At 40.9% G+C, this 22,073-nt stretch overlaps 1 protein-coding gene across 25 annotated transcripts in view; it reads right to left on the reverse strand.

Moving 5' to 3' along the window:
- The window catches only part of kif1b (kinesin family member 1B), a 218,619-nt gene that overhangs the window by 151,185 nt on the left and 45,361 nt on the right, over positions 1-22,073 (reverse strand). For all 25 annotated transcript variants that reach the window (XM_072586092.1, XM_072586091.1, XM_072586095.1 and 22 more), the window contains exons 3-4: positions 4,326-4,402; positions 1,044-1,223 (exon numbers count right to left, since the gene is read on the reverse strand). In XM_072586092.1, coding sequence (XP_072442193.1) covers positions 1,044-1,223; positions 4,326-4,402 — 257 coding nt within the window. The remainder of the gene's footprint in view (positions 1-1,043; positions 1,224-4,325; positions 4,403-22,073) is intronic.

A 22,073-nucleotide genomic window follows, 5' to 3' on the forward strand; every position in this document is an offset into this window, starting at 1 on the left:
ACTGGGCCTTGCTGAATTTTGTTGCTGTGCAATCTCATTTTAAAGCCATTTATTTGGCAGACTATAAACATTGGTTTCAAAAACTTGGACTACAAGATCAATGACTATTCTATCTCAAACCAGAGGAACGCTGGGCAGCCCTGTTTCTTTTGGAAAGCAAGCAGGAACAGAAAATAGGCTTCACAGTCTATGGAATTGCTGACAACCACAACAGCCAGTGGAGTTACTATCCATCAGCTCTGCTACAAAGCAAAGGACAGGTTGGAAAAAGACATTTTGAAAAAAACAAAACTACTTTTTGCACCAATTAGATGCAGACGTCCTTGGTTAAGCCAGCGTTCATTTCCCACCATCAGTTTCCCTTGAGAAGGTGCTGGTAAGCTGCCCTCTTGACCTGCTATAGTCCATTTCAGCAAAGGTACATCCACAAGACTATTAGGGAGGGAGTTCTAGTATTTTGACGCAGCCACACTAAAGGAATGGCAACATATTTCCAAGTCTGGATGGTGGTGCTCCAATGTAACTGCTGCCCTGGTCTTTCTCGGTGGAAGTGGTTGTGGGTTTGGAAGGTGCTGTTGAAGGAGCTTTGGTGAATTGTAGATTTATACACACCACTTGCGACTGAGCATCAGCAGTGGAGGGAGTGGATGTTTATGGGTGTGGTTTTCAATCAAGTGGGCTGCTTTGCCCTGGATGGCGTCAAGCTAGAGTGTTGTTGGAGCTGCACCCATCCAGGCAAGTGGGGACTATTACATCACCCTCCTGAGTTGTGCCTTGTAGTGAGTGGTCAGGATTTGGGGAGTCAGGAGGTGAGTTTCTCATTTCAAGATTCCTAACCTTGACCTGTTCTTGTAGCCATACAGCTAGTCTAGTTCAACTTCTGACCAATGGCAGCCAAAATGATGTTGATAGTGGGAATTCAGTGATTCTTAATGACTTATAAAAGATGAGGGACAATCAACTTTGGGGTCCCGTTAAACAAATGGGAAGAGATTTATCAACAAAGTAATTAGTTGCATCTCTGAATTAAAATTGAACTTCACCTGTGGGATTATCCCTTGATGGTCTTTATCTTGCTTTCCCATCATGGTGTAGGACTTCCCTGCCCCAGTTTGACCGTATGCGAAAATGCATACATTGTAACCCTCAAACGAATGCTGCAGCATTTCTTTACCAATGTCATTGTAGACTTGATGCTGAGAAGCAAAGGCTGGATCTTCAGCCTGACAAGTGAAAAGACAGAGTCAGGTTATGCTTGATTCAGTCAAGAATAAGACAAAGACAAAAATAACACATTTATGCTAAAGATAACTGAAAAACAACACAGCTGCTGAGATTGTCTTCATATAAGTGAGAAAACTGGAATCCTACAAATCAAATGCCAATAGAATGGTGGTGAGTTGGGAGTGAACGTAAACTGTCTGGGATCATTAGGCGAGACCTCCCGATTACCAGTCACTACCACAGGGCTTCTCAAAACAGGACTTAGGACACCAATTGGGGTCACATGCTGAAATATCGGAATTGAGAGCTGAGGCAGTAGCAGCCAATCCCCATCTCACCTACTCAGAGGAATTCTCTTCCCTCCTCCACCAGTTACCCAAGATATTGCAACATTTTCAAGCTTCAAATGGAGTCACAGCAGGAAAATATTTGAGAAACATGGCATTATCACACATCCTTGAGTTGGCCTCTTTCAAATATGGGGGTCAACAAGTGTGGCAATGGAAAAGCACAGCAGGTCAAGCAGTATTCGAGGAGGAGAGTCGACATTTCGGGATAATCCAATCAGGAATGGGGGGGGGGTTCCCAAAGTGGCTGGGAGGCAAATGGGAGGGGGTGGGCTGGGGGAAGGTAGCTAGGAAGGTGATAGGTGGATGAAGGTGGGGGTGGTGTAGATAGGTCTCGGCAGAGGATGGCGTGATAGATGGGCAGGAAGATGGACAGGTAGGACAGGTCAAGAGGGCGGTGCCAAGTTGGAGGTTGGATCTGGGATAAGGGGGGCGTGGGGGGAATTGGGAAACTGATGAAATTGGCATTGATTCCATGTGGTTGGAGGATCCCAAGGTGGAAGGTGAGGTGTTCCCCCTCCAGGCATCGGGTGATTAGGGTTTGGAGGTGGAGGTGGCCCAGGACTTGCATGCCCTTGGTGAAGTGAGAGGGGGAGTTGAAGTGGTCAGCCACAGGGCGGTATGGTTGTTTCGTGAGTGTGTCCAGGAGATGTCTTCTGAAACGTTCCACAAGTTGTGTCCTGTCTCCCCAATGTAGAGGAGACCACATCGGGCACTACGGACACAGTAGATGGCATGTGTGGATGCATAGGTAAACCTCTAATGGGGGGGGGGGGGGCGGGGGAAGAAAGAAGGTGTGGGCGCAGGTTTTACACCTATTTTGGTGGCAGGGGCAAGTGCCAAGAGTGAAGGGCTGGTTGATTTGAGGGGGGGGGCAAGGTCCTAATGAGGGAGTGACGGAAGGAATGGTCTCTGCAGAACGCTGAAAGGGGTGGGGAGGGAAATATATCTGTGGTGGTGGGGTCTGACTGTAGGTGACGGAGGATGATGTGTTGTAACAGAGATTAGTAGGGTGGAAGGTGAGCACCAGCGGGTTCTATCCTAGTTGGGAGGGGTGGGGCTCAAGGGCAAAGGTGCAGGAAGAGTACCTGTCTTTTCCTGGACTCTACATGAAACACCAATAGAAAAGTAACTATCAACCAATCCTGCTGTGACCAATCGTACTGTACATTGTAACTTTTATTCAAAAGAACAGAATTCTCATAAGCGCTAATGATGTTAGAACCTTGTTGGGTTGTTTTGATTTGTCAATCATAACACTCAAGATGTCTGTCAACGTCATTTTATTGATTAGAATTTAAATATTGCTGAGAAAAACCAGACATGTTTGTCAAAATTTTGTGTCTTGCACTCATCAGGATAATTTGTAAGAGTGCCAATGTAAAGGGAGAACAATAACATTTCGATCATGTATTTGAAGAGCTTGCTGACTGGTTGTCAAGTGAACTCTGACTGGTACATCTGCCATTTTACCTCTATTTGCCAACCAATCAGCATTCTTGTCTCAGTATAATAATGTTGTCCCCTTTACTTTGTTATTTCTTGCAAATTGTTCCGATAAATGCAAGACAAAAAGTTTCAACAGAACATGCCTTTTTCTAGTAATAATCATGCTCTCCTATCAAGGTGGAGTGTGGGGTATAGAAGAGAGAAATAAGAGGAAAGGTAGCTTTTTGGAACATACAGGAGTCAAGAAACAATACAATGCTAGCTAACACCAAATCAGATTTATCATCTGTGACTGTAATCCACTTTATTTTTCTGATTAACTCGATAATGCAGCCTGTGCTGGAAATCACAAGTAGCCCTTTCAGGGTTTGTAGAAAACAGGTGGTCATAATACTTGCTTAAGAGTCAGTGATGGTACACTCTTATTGAAACCATTTCTTATACCAACTTATTTGACACAGACAATTTCCAGCTCACTCATCAGAAGTTTTTCAACACAAATGTGCTGTAATTTCTTCCCATTACTTCCCATTCCCAAGTGCAGATGTGAAGGCTACTTTTTGGCCCAAGATTTGACTGATATGGAAATCAAGGATTACGGGGAGAAGACTTTAGAATGGGGTTGAGGAACATATCAACCACGATTGAAGGGCAGAGCAGACTCAATGGGCTGAATGGTCTAACTCTGCTTCTATATCTTATGGTCTTAACTCAAGCACTTGGAGGAATGAAAACATTGGAATCGTGACAGATCTGCACATGAACAAAGTCACCCACAGAGTTCAGCTTGAGGTGGAATAATTGAAAGGATAAAAGGAGAGATTCTAATTTTATAACATCACAGAAGACAGAGGAGAAGGGTTGCGATGGGAAGGAAAGGGAAGAAAATCATCCAAGTTAACCTACATAATGAGGCACAGAGATACTGGAAACAATGTACAGTGGATCAGGGATATAGTTTAAATCTAAACCAACAATAGCATGTGCTGGTGCAGCTCCAAGTCTGGCAGCATCTGAGAAAGAGAAACCATGCTAACAATTCAAGTCCAACGAACTCAGGTTCTAAAGGGAGAGTCTCTGGATCTGAAATGTTAACTCAGCTTCTCTCCACAGATGGTAGCAGACCTCCTGAGTTTCTCCAGCAATTTCTGCTTTTGTTTCAGATTTACCGCATCCAGCGTTCTTTGTATTATTATTTAAGCATGCTTTCTTAAATCAGGAATCAGACATTAAGAACCATTAATGGCCTTATTACAAATGTATCTCTATATCAGCATTATTGATTAATATAAGAAAGATTCTTACCGAGGTATGTGACCAGTAGGAGTAATCAAAGCTGAAGGTCTTTGGTGATTCCTTTGGATTCTTCGGGTTGATAATACCTCAAGGAAGAGGAACAGAGAGATATCAGTGACTCATTCTACAGCCTTTACCTTCAAACAATGCAGCAAATGAGTGAAGATCTGGATACTTTAATCACATGCTCCTAGTCCTTTCTATCACCTTCAAGACACAAGTCAGGAGTATGATATGGAACATGCCCCATCGGCCTGGACCAGTACAGCTCCAAAACCACCCAAGAAGCCAGATGTGATTTTAAAAAAATGTAGCCAACTTGACCGGCGTTCTGTTTATAAAACTAAATGATTATTGCCTCCAGAATGATGCTTAGTGACAGCAGTGTGTACCACAAACAGGATGGACTCCACTAACTCATGGTAGCATCCTCCAAAGTTGCAACCTCTATCATGAGATGGACAGCAGATGCAGGGAACACCACAATAAGTCCTTGTCCAAGTTACATACCGTTATGGTTTTCAAATATATCACTGTTCCTTCCTGAAACTCCATTACCTCCTCAGCTTTCTCAAGGGCAATTACAAATGAGCCACCAAGTATAGTTTTGCCAATGATGCTCAGGTCATAGAATGACAGAATCCAGACAGTGTGGAAGCAGGCCATTTGGCCCATTGAGTCAGCACTGACCCTCAAGAGCATCCCAGCCAGACCCATCCCCAATAACCCTGTACATACATGTACAATCCATGTAACCTACACATCTTTGAACTGTGGGAGGAAACCCATGCAGACACAGAAAGAATCCACACTGACAATCGCCCCAGGGTGGAATCGAACCTGGGTCCCTGGTGCTGTGAGGCAGCAGTGCTAACCACTGAGCCACCACACCACCCCAAACCTGTAAACAAATTAAAAGTCTCTTCTGTATCACAGTTACAGGTGAGGCAATCCTATGGGAAAATTTTTCCCGAGGAAAAGGAACATGCAAATCCCAGTGTAGCAGAGGGACTTCCTGGTTACATTTCATTGCAAATTGCTTTACGTCTGCAGTCTCCTCAGTTAAAATTATGACTCATTAGGGACAACATTCAAAAAAGCCCAAGATGGAAAACAGAGATGGAGACATTTGGAATTGGGGAAGAATACCATAAAGTGCTAAAAGAAGAAACTTACTGTAGTATTACAGTAGCATTGTATTGGTCAAATCTGATAGATTCCCCACAATGCAAAATATTCTAATGCACCTAACACAAGTAACTTGGGAAAAATTCAGTTACTAAATTGGTTTAATAGAAAAAGGTTCCCAACACAAAAGTCATGATTAAAATTGAAAACTGCTGAACACCATCTTTAAATTATGACCAAGAGACTCTGCCTCTTTTCAATTTATCTCCCAAGATTTATCGTTAACCCTCATAAGGATTCACATGAGAGCTAGCAAGAGCGAGCACAAGGGTGCACACCATTTGAGGATTTAGTATGAGGACTCAAAAGTACGTTTATATTCACTGGGGTAAGATGCATTCCCCCGCGCCCCCTCACCCACCCCTGCTGTTTCGTGGCAATTCAATTCCAGAAGGTAAGAAAGCACTCAATATTTATTATGCAAAGAGTCAGACTCTACTGACAAGACTAAGTAGCTAAGTAACATTGACAATTCGTGAAACTCATTATCCACTTCATTGAGGCTTATTACCTGGTTTGAAGTGCTGGATGTTCTTCCCCAAACGGATAAATTTTGACTTGTATGACCACAATCCCTGCTTTTTTCAGTGTGATAGCCACAATTTACAACACTTGTTCATTCTCCTTAGTTAGCTTCTCTGTATAATTACGTGCTTTAAAATGCTGCAAGAGTTAGATCATGAGGCCAATTCACACAAACTGTTCCATGGCCAGTGGAGTTCAGATGGTCAAGGGGTGATCTAATTGTTTGAAATAATAAAGGGGCTTAATGAAGCTAAAACAAACTATTTCCACTCCAGGGAAAATACTGAGAAAGGGGGCCATAATCCAAAAATCAAAGCTACCCATTTTAAGAGCACAAGAGAACATTTCCCCAGCAATGGAAATCAATAGCCCTCTCCTACAAATTCTAGATGTTTGAATTTATCAAGGTAGAGATCAACAGACCCTTGTTAGGGTATAGCAAAGGACACTGAAGAAAGGCAGAGAATAAGTTGAATCACAAATGAATTCAAACAAAATTGCAGAACTTGCTGGAGGGACTGAAAGGACCAGTGGGCACAGCCTTAGAATTAGAGAGGGTCAATTTAAAACAGAAATGAGGAGATATTTCTTCAGCCAGAGCGTAGTGGGCCTGTGGAATCCATTGCCACAGAGTGCAGTGGAGGCAGGGATGTTAAATGTCTTCAAGGCAGAGATTGATAAATTCTTAATCTCGCAAGGAATTAAGGGCTATGGGGAGAATGCAGGTAAGTGGCGCTGAAATACCCATCAGCCATGATTGAATGGTGGAGTGGACTCAATGGGCCGAATGGCCTTACTTCCACTCATATGTCTTATGGTCTTATGAATCTCATCCTCCCTCTCTTCTGAACTTGATACAGAACAGCACCCAAGATAGAAACTAGACCTGCAGATGAACTGAATGGAGGAAGTACTATAGGTATTGTAATTAACAAAGTATCAAAATGTTTCATAATCTTTCAAAGGGAAAAACAGATATTCTAAACACACATTTTGGGCGGCACGGTGACTCAGTGGTTAGCACTGCTGCCTCGGGCGATTGTCTGTCTGTGTGGAGTTTGCACATTCTCCCCGTGTCTGCGTGGGTTTCCTCTGGGTGCTCCGGTTTCCTCCCAAAGTTCAAAGATGTGCAGGTCAGGTGAATTGGTCTGCTCAAGTGCCCATAGTGTTAGGTGCATTAGTCAGGCATAAATATAAGGTAGAGGAATGGGTCTGGTGGGCTACTCTTTGGAGGTCGGTGTGGACTTGTTGGGCCAAACAGCCTTTTCCATGCTGTGGAGTATCTAATCTAAAACTGAAATTACTTACTGACAGTCATCAAAAGGGACAGAAAAATTGAAACGTAATACCCATGCACTGGGGACAAAGTCTTTGGAGATCAACAAGTCCACAAGATTTAAGCATGTCATCCAGGAGTACATCAAGGATAGTATTAATGAAGCTTAATGAGGATGAAGCAATGCTATTAATTGGTCTTGTGAATGGGTGGACAAACACCAGCTGCTGTCACATCTGAGCCCAGTTTGTACGACACAGACAGGAATATACACTGCACAGCAGAGGGGTTACAGCTCAATGACCAAATTGGACATGTGGATTCAAATCCAGCAAGTGGCGAATTCCAATTTTATTAAATTCTACTGGTCTAGAATAACCAAGTCAACATCAGTAATAGTGATGAGCTAACTAAAATTCCATCTTTTTCATAATATTAAAGAAGAAAAACAAAATAATATTGGAAAGAAAAATAAAACTATTTCCCTGGAGCATCAGAGCCTTATTGAAGTTTATAAAATCATGAGGGGCATGGATAGGGTAAATGGATGTCTTTTCTCTGGGGTGGGTGAGTCCAGAACTAGAGAGCATAGGTTTAGGGTGAGGGGGAAAGATATAAAAGGGACCAAAGGGGCAACTTCTTCACACACAGGTTGGTGCGTGTATGGATTGAGCTGCCAGAGGAAGTGGTGGAGGCTGGTACAATTACAACCTTTAAAAGGCACCTGGATGGGTATAAGAGTACAGAGAGTTTAGAGGGAAATGGGCCCTGGGCTGGCAAATGGGCAGAGATTAGGTTAGAATATCTGGTTGGCATGGGCAAGTTGGACTGAAGGGTCCATTTCCGTGCTGTACATTGCTATGACTCGATGACTCTATATTGGAAAATTATTGCTGCTATAGTAGTTACAATACACAAGATAATGTATGAGAGGAAAAGGCCATCGCTCCACAAAACCATTTGGAATCAAAGAATCCCTACAGTGCGGCAAGAGGCCATTCAGCCTATCAAGTGGCCATGCAGCCCATCAAATCTGCAAGAACACTCAAAGGAGCATGCCCCCCAGACCCAACTGCCCCCACCTCAACTACTCAATCCCTGCAAGCCTGCTAATCCACCTAGAGTGCACATCCCTGGACACTATGGACAATGTAGCATCGCCATTCCACCTAAGCTGCACTTCATTGGACTGTGGGTGGAAACCAGAGCACCTGGAGAAAACCCACACAGACACAGGGAGAATGTGCAAACTCCAAAGTTTTGCAATATTTAGAAAATACAACTTGAACAACAATTCAAACAGAATCCAACAATATTACAACACCACTGAAATAGACGAAGGTCCATGCACAATTTTCCAAGTATGTAAACTCTGGCTGGATTTTTATGAAGCGTGTTTTAAAGCAAATTGAAATCTGTTCAGGCAAAATACAGTCCAGTTACATTCTAATTAGATCAAGAGAAAATAGGTCAAAATCATGGAACTGTTTTCCTTTAATCCATATCCTCCTAATCCTTTAATATTCGAAAATGCCCAAATTGAACAAAATCCTGGTTTCCCTTCCCTGGTGCGGTCTTTGCTCTCGGAATGATGATAATAAATGAATGAATAAACAAACAGCACTGTCATTTTGCAAATATTTACCTCATACGATAAAGGATCAAGTTTTATTTAAATTATCTATTTGAAACAATAAAATGAAGTGTCCAGGCTCTCTTCCTGCCTAAGTCAGGCAGCACGATGGCTCAGTGGCTAGAACTGCTGCCTCATAGCATCAAGGACTGGGGTTCGATTCCTGTCTCGGGCGACTGTCTGTGTGGAGTTTGCACATTCTCCCAGCGTCTGTGTGGGTTTCCTCCCACAGCCCAAAGATGTGCAGAGCAGGTGAATTGGCCATGCTAAACTATCTGTAGTGTTAGGTGCATTAAGTCAGGGTAAATATAGTGTAGGGAACAGGTCTGGGAAGGTTACTCTTCAGAGGGTCAGTGTGGACTTGTTGGGCCAAAGGGCCTGTTTCCATACTGCAGGGAATCTAATCTAAAAGTCCCTGGCCACTTGTTCCCCATAAAATGGAAGTTTCTTACTCTGGAGATCACATTCCCAATCACTGAGCTGCAGCAAAGTCAATTGAATGTCAGATTTTAGAAAATTGGGGTTAAACGTTTCATAAGCAAATTGGCATTTGGAACTAAAATTTTTATACCTACAGAAAATTGTCAATGTAACATTTAAAGCATAAAGTTAAATGATTATTAGATATTTTCCAGTTAATGTAAAGAATGATTGGTTTAGGACAACTGAAAGAACATACAAGTTTTAAATCAATCCAGATTATAATCTCTCGCTAAGATTCGATTAATGAAAGCAAATGATTTTTTTCCTTGCACAGATGCTGTCATGTGACAAAAGCACACCCAATGTCAGAATGTAACTCCACGAAGGTATCTCATTCATGAAAATTAGGACCAATTGAACGATACAGCATCCTCATACCAAATACCGAAATGAAAACCAACGCCTGCACTGCATTCATAACTTAAAAGGCCATCCTCCAGGAATAGAAACAGTTGTTAGTGGTTCTGTCAATTAAAGTGATACCCTTGTGCAACTATTTGTCTGCGATGATAATGCATTCAGTAAAGTAAGACGCAGGAAATCAACATTTTCCATGGGATGGTTTGCATTCTATAACAATCTTGGTTAGCTGCAATAAGACCATAAGACATAGGAGCAGAAATTAGGCCATTCAGCCCAGAGAGTCTGCTCCACCATTCAATCATGGCTGATTTTCTCAATCCCATTCTCCCACTTTCTCCCCGTAACCCTTGATCCCCTTGACAATCAAGAACCTATCTTAGTCTTAAAAAATACTCAATGACCTGGCCTCCACAACTTTCTATGGCAGAGAATTCCACAGATTCACTACTCTCTGGCTGAAGAAATTTCTCTTTATCTATGTTGTAAAAAGGTTTTGCCTTCACACTGAGGCTGTGCCCTTGGGTCCTAGTCTCTCCTACCAATGGAAACATCTTCCCAATATCCACTCGGTCCATTACATTCAGTATTCTGAATAGTGATGATAAACAGGCTTTTCATTTTAGAGGATTCGCTTTTGACAAAATAAAAATTACTTTCCTATACTGCAGAGTGAACTTTGTTAATACAGAGAGATTAGTAGTTTAGTTAAGTGACTGGATAGAAATACAAGTGGAAACACAGGTGGGACTGGTGTAGGTAAGGAGCTACAAGGCTCAGTATTTAGTAAGCTCAACCAATAAGGAAAAATAAGTGTATTGGTTTCTCTCACTGATTGCAATGTCAAATCAGGTCCAATCCAGAGGATAATTGGGTAACACTGGAATCTTTTATCTGACAGGAAGTGGGAATTTGAGTTGGCTTCAGCCATTTTTCGGAAATCTAAGAGTAAAGTGTCAGCATAGGATTTCCCACCAATGTGATGTAAAGCTGCACTTTAATGATTATTGGAAAAAAATTAACTAGATGTTAACTGGTTACATCCTTAAAGGAAAATAAGATACAGATGTGGTACTATTATTTTCTACAAGAAGCAGGGTCATGTGTAAAGTATTCCTACAGCTTAAGAATTGAGAACATTTGTGACAGGATTTTGACTATTGCTGCGGGAAAAAAATAAAGGCATTTCATTTAAGATTTTCATCTTGCACTCATCAGGATAATTCTCAAGAATTCTAATTCAAGGGAACACCAACGTCAATTCTGACTGGTTGGCAGATGGACTCTGGTGGAGGAGTTGCCATGGAGAATGGGCTTTGTTTAATATTTAAATCAGGCAGTTTAACTCTGATTGGCCTGAGATGTGATCCCAGGAAAAGCTATCTATTTTATGGAGTTGAAACAGGTGCAACCTGTATTGTTCATTTCTAAACACGGATATGGTGATCGCTTTTAATATAAACTCCAGAAATGCATTCCATGACCCCTCAACTGCTCAGTATTAAAATCAAAACCAAACAGGTTTCTCCTCTCCACCCCAAGTCTTTTCAATTTAATCTTTTAACTATGTCCCTACAACTACCAGCAACTGCAAATATTTAGTTACTCTTTCCTATTCCATCTTGACTTAAATGTCTCTTCCGTCACATCACCTTGGAATATTTTTGTGGCAACAAGAAATTCCCAGTATTTCATCAATTGGTTTTCCTCTTATCAGTTATCATTCTCATGAATCTGCATCAACCCCTCTGGAGGGTGAAAGGGGATGGATGCATTTGTAATTCCATTCAAATCATAACTCCTGATGAAGGGCTTTTCAATTTTCCTGCTCCTCGGATGCTGTCTGACCTGCTGTGCTTTTCCAGCACCATTCTAATTTTGATGACTAATCCAAAGGTCCAGGTTAATGCTCTGGGAACACAGGTTCAAATCCACCTTGGCAGCTATTAATTAAATTCAATTACTACAATGTCTGGAATAAAAGTCAGTCTCAGTAACTGTGATCACAAAGCTGTCATCGATGATTGTAAAAATCTGTGGGGTTCCTTTTCAAGAAGGAAAGCTGCCAATGCCTACCTGGTCTGGCCTCCTTGCAACTCTTGACCTACAGCAATGTTGTTGACTCTTAACTACCCTTTGAAATGGCTCAGCGCCTCTCAGTTCAGAGACAATTTGGGTGGCACGGTGCCTCACGGCACCGAGGACCTGGGTTCAATTCCAGTCTCACGCAATTGTTAGTAAAGGTTTGCACATTCCCCCTGAGCATATAGCGGCTTCCTCCCACAGTCCAAACATGCGCAGGTTAGGGTGGACTGGCCATGCTAAATTGTCCATAGTCTTCAGGGATGTGTAGGTTAGGGTGGATTAGCCATGGGAAATGCAGAGCTACAGGGAGAGGGTAGAGGGGTGGGTCTGTATGGGATACCCTTTTGAGAGTCAGTGGCCAAAGTGGCCTGCTTCCACACTACAGGGATTGTATAAAATTGGGAATGGGGATGAAATGCTTGGTCCAGTTAGCGACAACCACTGTTTATGGTTCATCATCCATTTCCTGCAGCAGGCATCAGTCTGACTTCCCACAACTGTTTATTCACATTTCATACTGAAACACAAACTCCAGTCTGTTCCATTTCTTGACCACTTCCTTTTACTGGGGAAAATCAGCCCTCAGATATATTTTTAAAATCAATCTGTTCAGGGATGTCATTGCACACCGCTGGAACAGGTAGGACTTGAACCCAGATCAGGTGGCTCAGAGACAGGGACGCTACCATTGCACCACAGCAGAACAAAGAATCATCACAGAAATGTTAGTCTTCACCTGTCTCTGAGAATGTAGGAGTATATCAGGCTGGAATGAACAAAAATGTTCATTTGGATGGCCAACAATTCAACAGGAAAAAAAAGTTTTACGCAGTTGAAGCCATTAAAATAACAAAACAAGCCAAGATTGGAGTGACGTTTGTTTTTGTATGATGTGCACTGAAACACATTTGAGTTTACTGGTGAGTAGGGGTTCAAGGGGTCTGGGATGGAAGCATTGGAAATTCCTCGTTTCAGACTGGTGGCTTTCCAGCAACAGAGAGACCATGGAAACTAAACACTCATTCGTTTGGTGCTCAGCCTTGGAGGCTCTGAAGAAATCCTCCTGGAGCAGAGTGAAGACAGCTTTAGCAGAACTACCAACCCAACGCAGGAAGTAAGGGAGAACAAAGTGCAAGACATTAAATAGCCACCTTACCAAACCCCAGAGGCATTTCTGAAACAGTAAGAGCAGGATTCCCAGACAGTCCCCAGGATAGTTGGGTCCAGAGTCATACTTCCAGTTTGGTCACAAGTTTCCACATGCGGCTCATCCCCTCCAGTGAAGGAGGAGGTAAATAATCTGAGGTACCAGGACCTGACAGAGAATTTCCAGCAAGAATCCCTTACATTCTTATTCAGAAAGAGGAAGTTATCAGGAATATGAATGATAGCTGCCACAGAAATGGCTGTACTTCAGGCAAGGCTTTAGAGTCATAGAGATGTACAGCATGGAAACAGACCATTCAGTCCAACCTGTCCATGCTGACCAGATATCCCAACCCAATCTAGTCCCACCTGCCAGCACCTGGCCCATAACCCTCCAAACCCTTCCTATTCATATACCCATCCAAATGCCTCTTAAATGTTGCAATTGTACCAGACTCCTCCACTTCCTCTGGCAGCTCATTCCACCATGTACCACCCTCTTTGTGAAAAAGTTGCCCCTTAGGTTTCATATCTTTCCTCTCTCACCCTAAACCTATGCCCTCTAGTTCTGGACTCCCCAACCCCACGGAAAAGACTTTGCCTATTTACCCTATCCATGCCCCTCAGAGGTTTACAAAATCATAAGGTCACCCCTCAGCCTCTGACGCTTCAGGGAAAACAGCCCCAGCCTGTTCAGCCTCTCCCTATAGTTCAAATCCTCCAACCCTGGCAACATCCTTGTAAATCTTTTCTGAACAGAGAATGGGCAGTGAATGAGAAGAAGTTGGAAAGTACTTGTAAAAAATGTTATATTTTAAAATATTGACTCCCAGCCCTTCAAGTCTGTAATATTGAAACCTCTGTATAATAATGGGCTCATTGCTTGGTAACGACACAGGCAAGAACTGACAGTATCCTCGGAATGCAAATACTCAATACTTCAAAAAGACCACAAAACAGCTGCCAGATGCTAGCACAGCTTGTTCTGCAGTCCTCAATAAAAATAGGCATTCTCTCTCCTTTCTGACACAGGATCATTTCACACAGCATGTTGTCACTTTTCCTCAATACTAATTCTCAAGATTGTTTGGATTACTCTTATTTAGAGGGTGGCAGCATTTTGCAAAAGTCATTCTGTCCATCTCAATCCAATGTATTTTACAGAATCTTTGAAAAAAAAATAACAAAACTGTCCTACATTCACAGCATAAACTAAACAAAGTGTTTGAGGATAATGTTAGCCTTCTGAGAGATGGGCATTAATATTGTTTTGTTGTTGTTTCACATTCAGAAACTGGAATAGTGCATTTTTGATGAAAATGTTTGACATACTTGAGGTGCTAGTTAAATAACACCTGCCTGTTACAATTGTGAACAAGAGGATGATGATATATAATTGTGCAGAATACAGACACAGGAGAAATCAGGAAACAGGAAAAAAATGGCAATTTCCCAAAGAAAAATACACAAATGTTGACAAATAAATACTATAGCTCATTGTTAAGTTAATATAATTTATCTAATTTATTTGCAAATAAACACTGAATTAAATCAATAGTGATTGGATGATACAGAATTGGAGTACTGCTAAAAAAAATACATTTTGTCAAAGATTTCCAGCAGCCCTGTTTTTGAAGTAAACCTAATCTCTCTTTTCATCTCAAATATCACATTTCTCAGGCCCAGCACTGACAGAATTGAAATTATACCGTTAAAAAAGTCTATGACACTATCAGAACAGCAGGTGGCAAAATTACAGAAGCACTGAATCCGCAATTATCTTGACTCATCAGCAATCTATTTCCTGACTTCCTGGTCAATCTCTGCAGAAGCTATGACTAACGAGCAAAGACCTATTCATCATACCCATTTAAAATGCAAGCAGTCATCAACAACTGATTCTCTCAGTTTTGTGAAATGCAAGCACAGCTAAATTTATGCTCTGACCTGTAAATGCAAATAATTGTCCAAGAAATTCAACTCAAATGTAGTGAAGCATACAAAATGGCTGCTTTGTTTGTCTACAGCATAATCATCGCATATCAAAATAATTCACTGAGTGTCAAGCACATGGAACTACTTCTGAAAAGTATGATCAAATCCCTTAGCAATACCAGTGTCTGTATGTTCAAACAGTCAATGAGCTCGAACACTTAACAGCTTCCTTCTTCGCAAATTATGCCAGCCCTACTAAGATTTTCCAGCATTCACAGTATTTTTGTTTTCCTCTCTCTACTCTGGCTTTATTGTAAAATTTCCACTTCTTTATAAAATAGACACACAGTCTTTTATGTTATTCCATACAGTGTTAAAAAGAAGGTAGGAAATAACAGTTTTCCCCTTCTAATCTCCAAGCTCATATCATTTAACCACTAAAACTCCAAGTCAGGAAAGTTAAGGACATCAGACGAACACAATAGACTTCAATATGTTCCCTCCCCTTCCCCACCTCCAAGAGAACAACTACATTCTAGTAAATTCTTTGCACCATCAATATTCCTGAAGTACGAAAGTCAAGGTGCCCATGTTCATAGCAAGAACTCACTTCCCAACAAGATTTCACCCTGACACAGCCGTTTCCTGTAGAATGTGTAATGTTCTCCCACCCACAATGCTGATGTTAGTTTGGGGAAGAAACATGGTAATTCACAGCAATTGGGTCTTTTTATAAAAAAAGATTTATTTTTGAAAATGCATGTTTTCAGAGACTGATGGTATGTTAAACATACAAAGGTTACAAGATTACACAGAACATACAGGCTATTCAGCCCAACCAGTCCATATCAGCCTGTATGCACTATTAGAAGGTCAAAAACAAAATCTCTCATACATTCACCTAACCTCCCTTAAACATTCACCTCGACCATGCACTGTGGTAGTGGTGATTTCCACATTCTTACCATTCTCTAGGCAAGAGGTTTCCTCTGAATTCCCAACTGGATTTCATGGTGACTATCTTATATCAACATCATCCAGTTTTCACTCTCACAAGTAGAAATGTTCTTCCTCTATATCTGCTCTAGCCAAACCTTCCATAATTGTGGTGAATTTTATGAGGTTGGATCAATTGTTTTTCAATTAAATCCTCCAACCTTCACCCAACCTTAAATCAACAGGAGGTAAAATGATTGGCGGGGGGGGGGGGGGGAGGAGAGGAAAAGGGAGAAGAGAACAGAGTGCGCGACAAACAGCAGAGGAGTTCTGTCAGATCTTATCCTGAACAGAGACTTCAGTTTTATCATTCGCCACTCTCACAAAGATTCAATAATCAGTGCCTGGGTTAAGCAGCTCCCTTTCTGAGGGGTAATTATGAGGGGTCTTTCAACTCCTGCCAACACTGAGCATTGGAGGTGCATTCTAGAAGCACCAGTGGCATCCAGAATCAGAAAGGGTAATGATACCCAGTTGACTCAAATGGTACTGAGCCAGAGGTGCATCGACAAAACAAACACTTCCAGGTAGTTCATCAAAAATGGCAGTCTCAGTGATGCCAATTTTATGGCAACACCGGCAAAACCTCACCTGTCAGCAAGGGAATCTCTCAACAACTTCACATCTTCCTTTCTCCCAATTCTTCATTTACAGGAGACGGGGAGAACTACCTGCAACTGAATCCAACTTATTACATCACAAACGTACCTCTTGGAAAAAAACTGCCAAAAATTTATTTGGAAAATTTCTTAACCAGTCTTTCAAATATGTAACAGAGTATATAATAAAAAAGACATATCGCTCAGATTTAGAATGCTACTTTAGCCATCATTTTCATAAACGGGTTCACAAAGCTAATACATTTTGTAGATATCCTATAACCTAAAGATTACAGATCATTCAATCCTTCAAGGTAAAATACTGCATTGATTTAAATCTGGTAACTTTGCATCCACTTGCTCCTCCAGGAATATAAATAGTTAGCATTTATTATGCAACCAAAGGAGGATTTATTGCAAAGATAAATCTGTACCATTCCCATATCACCTCATTTTGTTGGAAATGGATAGTCTGTAGGAAATGCTGCAAAAATCTATCCTTCTCAACAAAAAAAACCAATACAGCTCAACTCAATTACAAGGCTTAAAAAATGACAATTTATATCAGTCAATAGTTTTAAAATTAACCTAGACGATGTGAATGTGATTACAGCCTGATTTTAGGATGCACTCTTATCCACATTCTCTCCTCCCCCCCCCCCCCCCCACACACACTTTTGCTTATCCACACCTTTACATCATCTCTGCAAAGTTGGCAGCATAAACTGTATCAAACTACAAACCCTTTGGGTGCAGAGTGAGATAACAATCTGATAAGCAATCCCGTTAGCCTGCAGCCAACACTACATTGATGTTGAAGGAAGCTCACCTCCCAAAGATCACTATGTACTTGGTAGCAGGTACATAGGAACATAGGACCAAGAGACACCCATTCGGCCCATCGAGCCTGTACTGCCATGATGAGATTATGGTGATCTGTGCAAAACTCCATATTCCTGCCTTTGACCCATATCCCTTAATAACTTTGCTTAATAAAAACTAATCTCAGATTTAGAATTAACAACTGATCCAGCTCCACAGCCATTTGTGGGAGTATTCTAAACATCTATCATCCTTCATGTATACATTTTGTTTAGAATAAAGTTAACATGGAAATGTAGGACTGCAATTTAAAATGACCTTGTAAATGTTTCACTTTATTGGCCTGTACTCAGGTCGCTCATGATACTGACTTTCAAATGAACAGGCTGGCCTTGATTTGAAACAACAATAACCTCCAACTACACACTGCAAACCAACTGAATGTTATACAATAGATATTGATCAATTGTACAGGCAATCACAGTGGCACAGCTTTCAATCACTGGTGCACTAAAAGCCAACTCTTTAGTGTTGGTTACTCAGCTTTATAGCACATGGTGGATAACCTATGACAGCCACAGTCTAACAACTTCATTTCTATTCATAAACTTAGATGGATATTGCTGTCACTTTTCACCTTGAAAATTGTATAAATCCAGAAGTTATAAACGAAATTTATAGCAAAATATGCGAGGCTATAGTAAAAAATATGATTAGTTTCAGTCAAGTATTAACCCACAAAGAGTACAAATGCAAAAACATGGACTAATTCACTTGCTAAATAATACATTTGGTAATCTGTGATAGGCATATTCTTTCCTATGTTTCCTGCCACCTTTACAGCCAATGAATTCCAGGTTCACACTACCCTCAGGATGAAAATATTTTTCTTCACATTCCCTCTAAATCTTCTGTCCCTGGACCTAAAAAAAACCTACACCAAACATTACCAATTCCTTCACGGAGGGGAACTGTATCCATCAGGTAAAAGATACAAAAGTTTGAAGACACACACCAACAGATTCAAGAACACCTTCTTCCCTGCTATTATCAGACGTATGAATGGATCTCTCATATTACAGCTGATCTTTCTCTGCCCCTTCTTTACTGTAGCTGTAACAGTATATTCTGCATACCATTCGATTACCCTGGTGTACTTATGTAAGGTATGACTTACGTAAACAAAACAAAACTTTTCACAGTATCACAGTAAGTGTCAATAAAGCTGATCAATCCTCCTGTCTACGCTCCTTATTATTTTACAACCTCAATCGTGTTCCCCTCCACCCCAATCTCTGCTCAAAGGAAAACAACCTGTCTAATCTCTCTTCAAAATTACAACTCTAGTTCAGTCAATATCCTAAATCTCCTCTGCATCCTCTCCAGTGCAGCTCCATCCCTCCTCTAATGCGGATTCCAGAACTGCACACAATATTCTAGCTGTGGCCGAAACAGCTTTTTAATGTAGTTCCAGCATAACCTTCCCTGCTCTTAAACTCTACATCTCAGCTAATAAAGGCTAGTATCCTATATGCTTCTTAAAACACTATCAATTCCTGAAACCTTGAGGACCCAGTGTACATGAACACCAAGGTCCATCTAATCCTTGGTGCTTCCCAGAGCCCTATTGTCTATGTGCATGTATAAGAAGAGAGGAAAGAGTGGAGGAGTTCAGGAAAGGGAAGCGAGAGAAATGTTCTTGCTGTCATAGCAGACAGGAGTAACTAGAATCACCGCATAGAAATTAAGATAACAAAATAGCTCAAAAACCATTCCAAAAAGACTACTATAAAACACTTAAATATCAAATACAACAGCCCAATAATTTCAGGGTTTCTTGACACTTACAATGATTTGTTGCCGTGAGACTATAATACCCATTAAGTGATCAAATGTATGTAAGTTCTGATAACTCCAAGAGTAATGACTTTGTTTCTGCACATCAGCCACATTGCTGTGGGTCTGTAGTCACAAGTAGCCAGACCAGGCAAGGATGGCAGTTTCCTTCCTTGAAGGTAACTATTGATCAGCCATTAAAACTACGTCAAATGCCATTAAAAATGAAATTGTTTCATCTGGGAGTCTTTTACCCAAATAATGCCAAGCTTTTTTTTGAAAGAATACATTCTACTCAAGGACAAACAAGCCACTGCTTTTATAGCTCTATAGCCAGATAAGGCAGCTTTTGCAATTCACGCCTTCCTAACCTCAAATGGAGCTCTGTTCTGCTCTTTCAAATTAGAAAAAACACAGAAGAGCACAGTTTATGGCTGTAACATTGTTCTCTTGCAATATCCATCATCAAGGTACAAATTCCTGCCCTACTGTGCACAAAATTTCGCGCTTCATGGAAGAATTGCTATTACAAACACGTCCCTTTACAGACTGATATGGTTAGCAGCAGTTAAGTGACTCTACCACACACTGAATTGAGATATAAATTTAACGTCAAGCTTCTGACATGATATACATCCTAGATGTTTCGCTGCAGCTGTCAGCTAACATCTAATAACATGTTACAATACTGAACTGTCAGGCAGCAATAATATAGAAGGATAGATAGCGCTTTATGTGGATACTAGTGAAGCCAGATTGAGGAGTTCTCACCTTTTACAGCCCCATATACAACTGTTTAAAAACCATGAGCAGCCGACCATGCCTTGGTTTCAATTTTTCTCATTGTTAAATCAGAATTTTTATTGTAGAAATTTATTTAGTGTTTTTCTGACTCCGAAACACAGCTGGTCACATTTAGTTATCTCTGAAGAGACTAGTAGGCTGCAGCTAATAAATTGTTAAAAATCAAATGTATAAGATTGTGCAACAGTCACTGAATATAAAGATGGAACTCCCTCAAGCATTAGAGTCTAGTTTTGAACCGTCACATTTGCATTCTTAGGACTCACCCTAAATTACAAAATCAAAGTCACTGAAATTGTCAAAACTGACTTTGCATCCGAAGTGCCAACAGTATATCTCATCAGCTCCAACTACCTGCAAGACCAGCACATTGAAGCAAAGAAATTACATTCTTGGTAGAGAATTACTCAGAAAACCACTAGCGAAAGGGCTAAAATAGCCATTTCTTTTGGTCTGTCTGGGAGTTGAATTATGAAACATTCTGTGCACACTTTAAAATAAATACCAACACAGAAACACAATGACTTGGACTAAAAGTCTGTAATGTCATGAAGGAGACAATAGCTGATCTGGCATTGAAGTTAACACAGTGTGACAGCGTATGCAACATTATTGAAATGTGGTCAGGAAAAAGGACTGGGAAAAGTGTAACTTTACTACTCGGGAAACAATGGAAGTGAAGAGTCATGAATAATTCAGGTGGCAGATGGTCAGTTAAATTGAGTCAATGCCAAATCTCTGGCTTAGCAAAAACAAATCTGAATGTACTCATTTTTCTGCATATTAATTCGATACAAAAATGGTGCCCAGTAAATTTCTGAACTTAACAGTACTTTCCAAATAAACATCAACAATAAAATGGTTAGCCTTCACTTACTTAACAATTAGCAAGCTCTGAGTAAAATAATTAGTCAATTCCATTACAAATATCTCCCTTTTCAACAAGAAAATATTTCGGCAATCCTTCACTTAATATTTACTTTATTCAAGGAGAGGCAACAGCCTAGTAACTTTATTGCTAAACTGCTAATTCAGAGACTCAGGTAATGCTCTGGGGAGCTGGGTTCAATTCCAACCGCGGCAGATGGTGGAATTTGAATTCAATAAAAATCTGGAATTAAGAGTCAAATGATGATCACGAGTCCATTGCCAATGGTCAGAAAAACCCATCTGCTTCATTAATGGTCTTCAAGGAAGGAAACCGCCATCTGACCTACAGGTGACTCCACACCCACAGCAATGTGACTTAATCTTAATTGCCCAGAGGGCAAGTAGGGATGGGCAATAAATGCTGGCCTAGCCAGAGACACCCACATCCAGTGAATAAATAATTATTCATGTCTCCTTCTGGCCCTATTCCTTTGCTTCTCTTTTATCCATTATTCTTTTGGATCCTCTGCTCCTCATCCTTGCTCCCCAACTGGAGTTCTTTCTCTCGCCCTCCATCCATGGTGATACACTGCCAATAGCCTAAAATACAGCTTCATCTCTAACTTTGATCCAGTGCTCCCAAACTACTCATCACCTAGCTCTCCTCACCATCCACCTCCTACCCCAACCCCTGGCCATTCTTAATGCAGCCCTTACCTTCCAACTATAGGGGTTGCAAATTCAAGATTCAGTTGAATGATTCAATGTCCTTGGGGTTCAGACACAATCAAACCTCCTGTGCACAGAATTTAACAGAACAAACATGCCATCCTTCACTATCCAGCTCTCAGCACATCATATGACAACACCAAATGCTGGAGATCACAGCAGGTCAGACAGCAGCATCCAGACTCTCTCCAGGAATGCTGTCTGACCCACTGTGATCTTCAGCATTTGTTGTTTTCAGTACAGACTCCAGCATCTGCAGTAATTTGCTCCATATAAATGCTAACATACAGTTAGAACCTAAAAAATAAACAAAATATAAAGTAAAAAATATAAAATTCAGAGTAGTTCCTGAGATTTTTTTTTAAATGTCTCTGAAAAGACAAACTTGACTGAAGAGAGTAACTGTTAGCAAGTGTCTTTCCAGAATATCTTAACTACTTTTCCATGAAGAGAGTTACTTTTAAACAAGA

Source organism: Chiloscyllium punctatum, chromosome 16, assembly GCF_047496795.1.
Source record: "Chiloscyllium punctatum isolate Juve2018m chromosome 16, sChiPun1.3, whole genome shotgun sequence".
Classification (NCBI taxonomy): domain Eukaryota; kingdom Metazoa; phylum Chordata; class Chondrichthyes; order Orectolobiformes; family Hemiscylliidae; genus Chiloscyllium; species Chiloscyllium punctatum.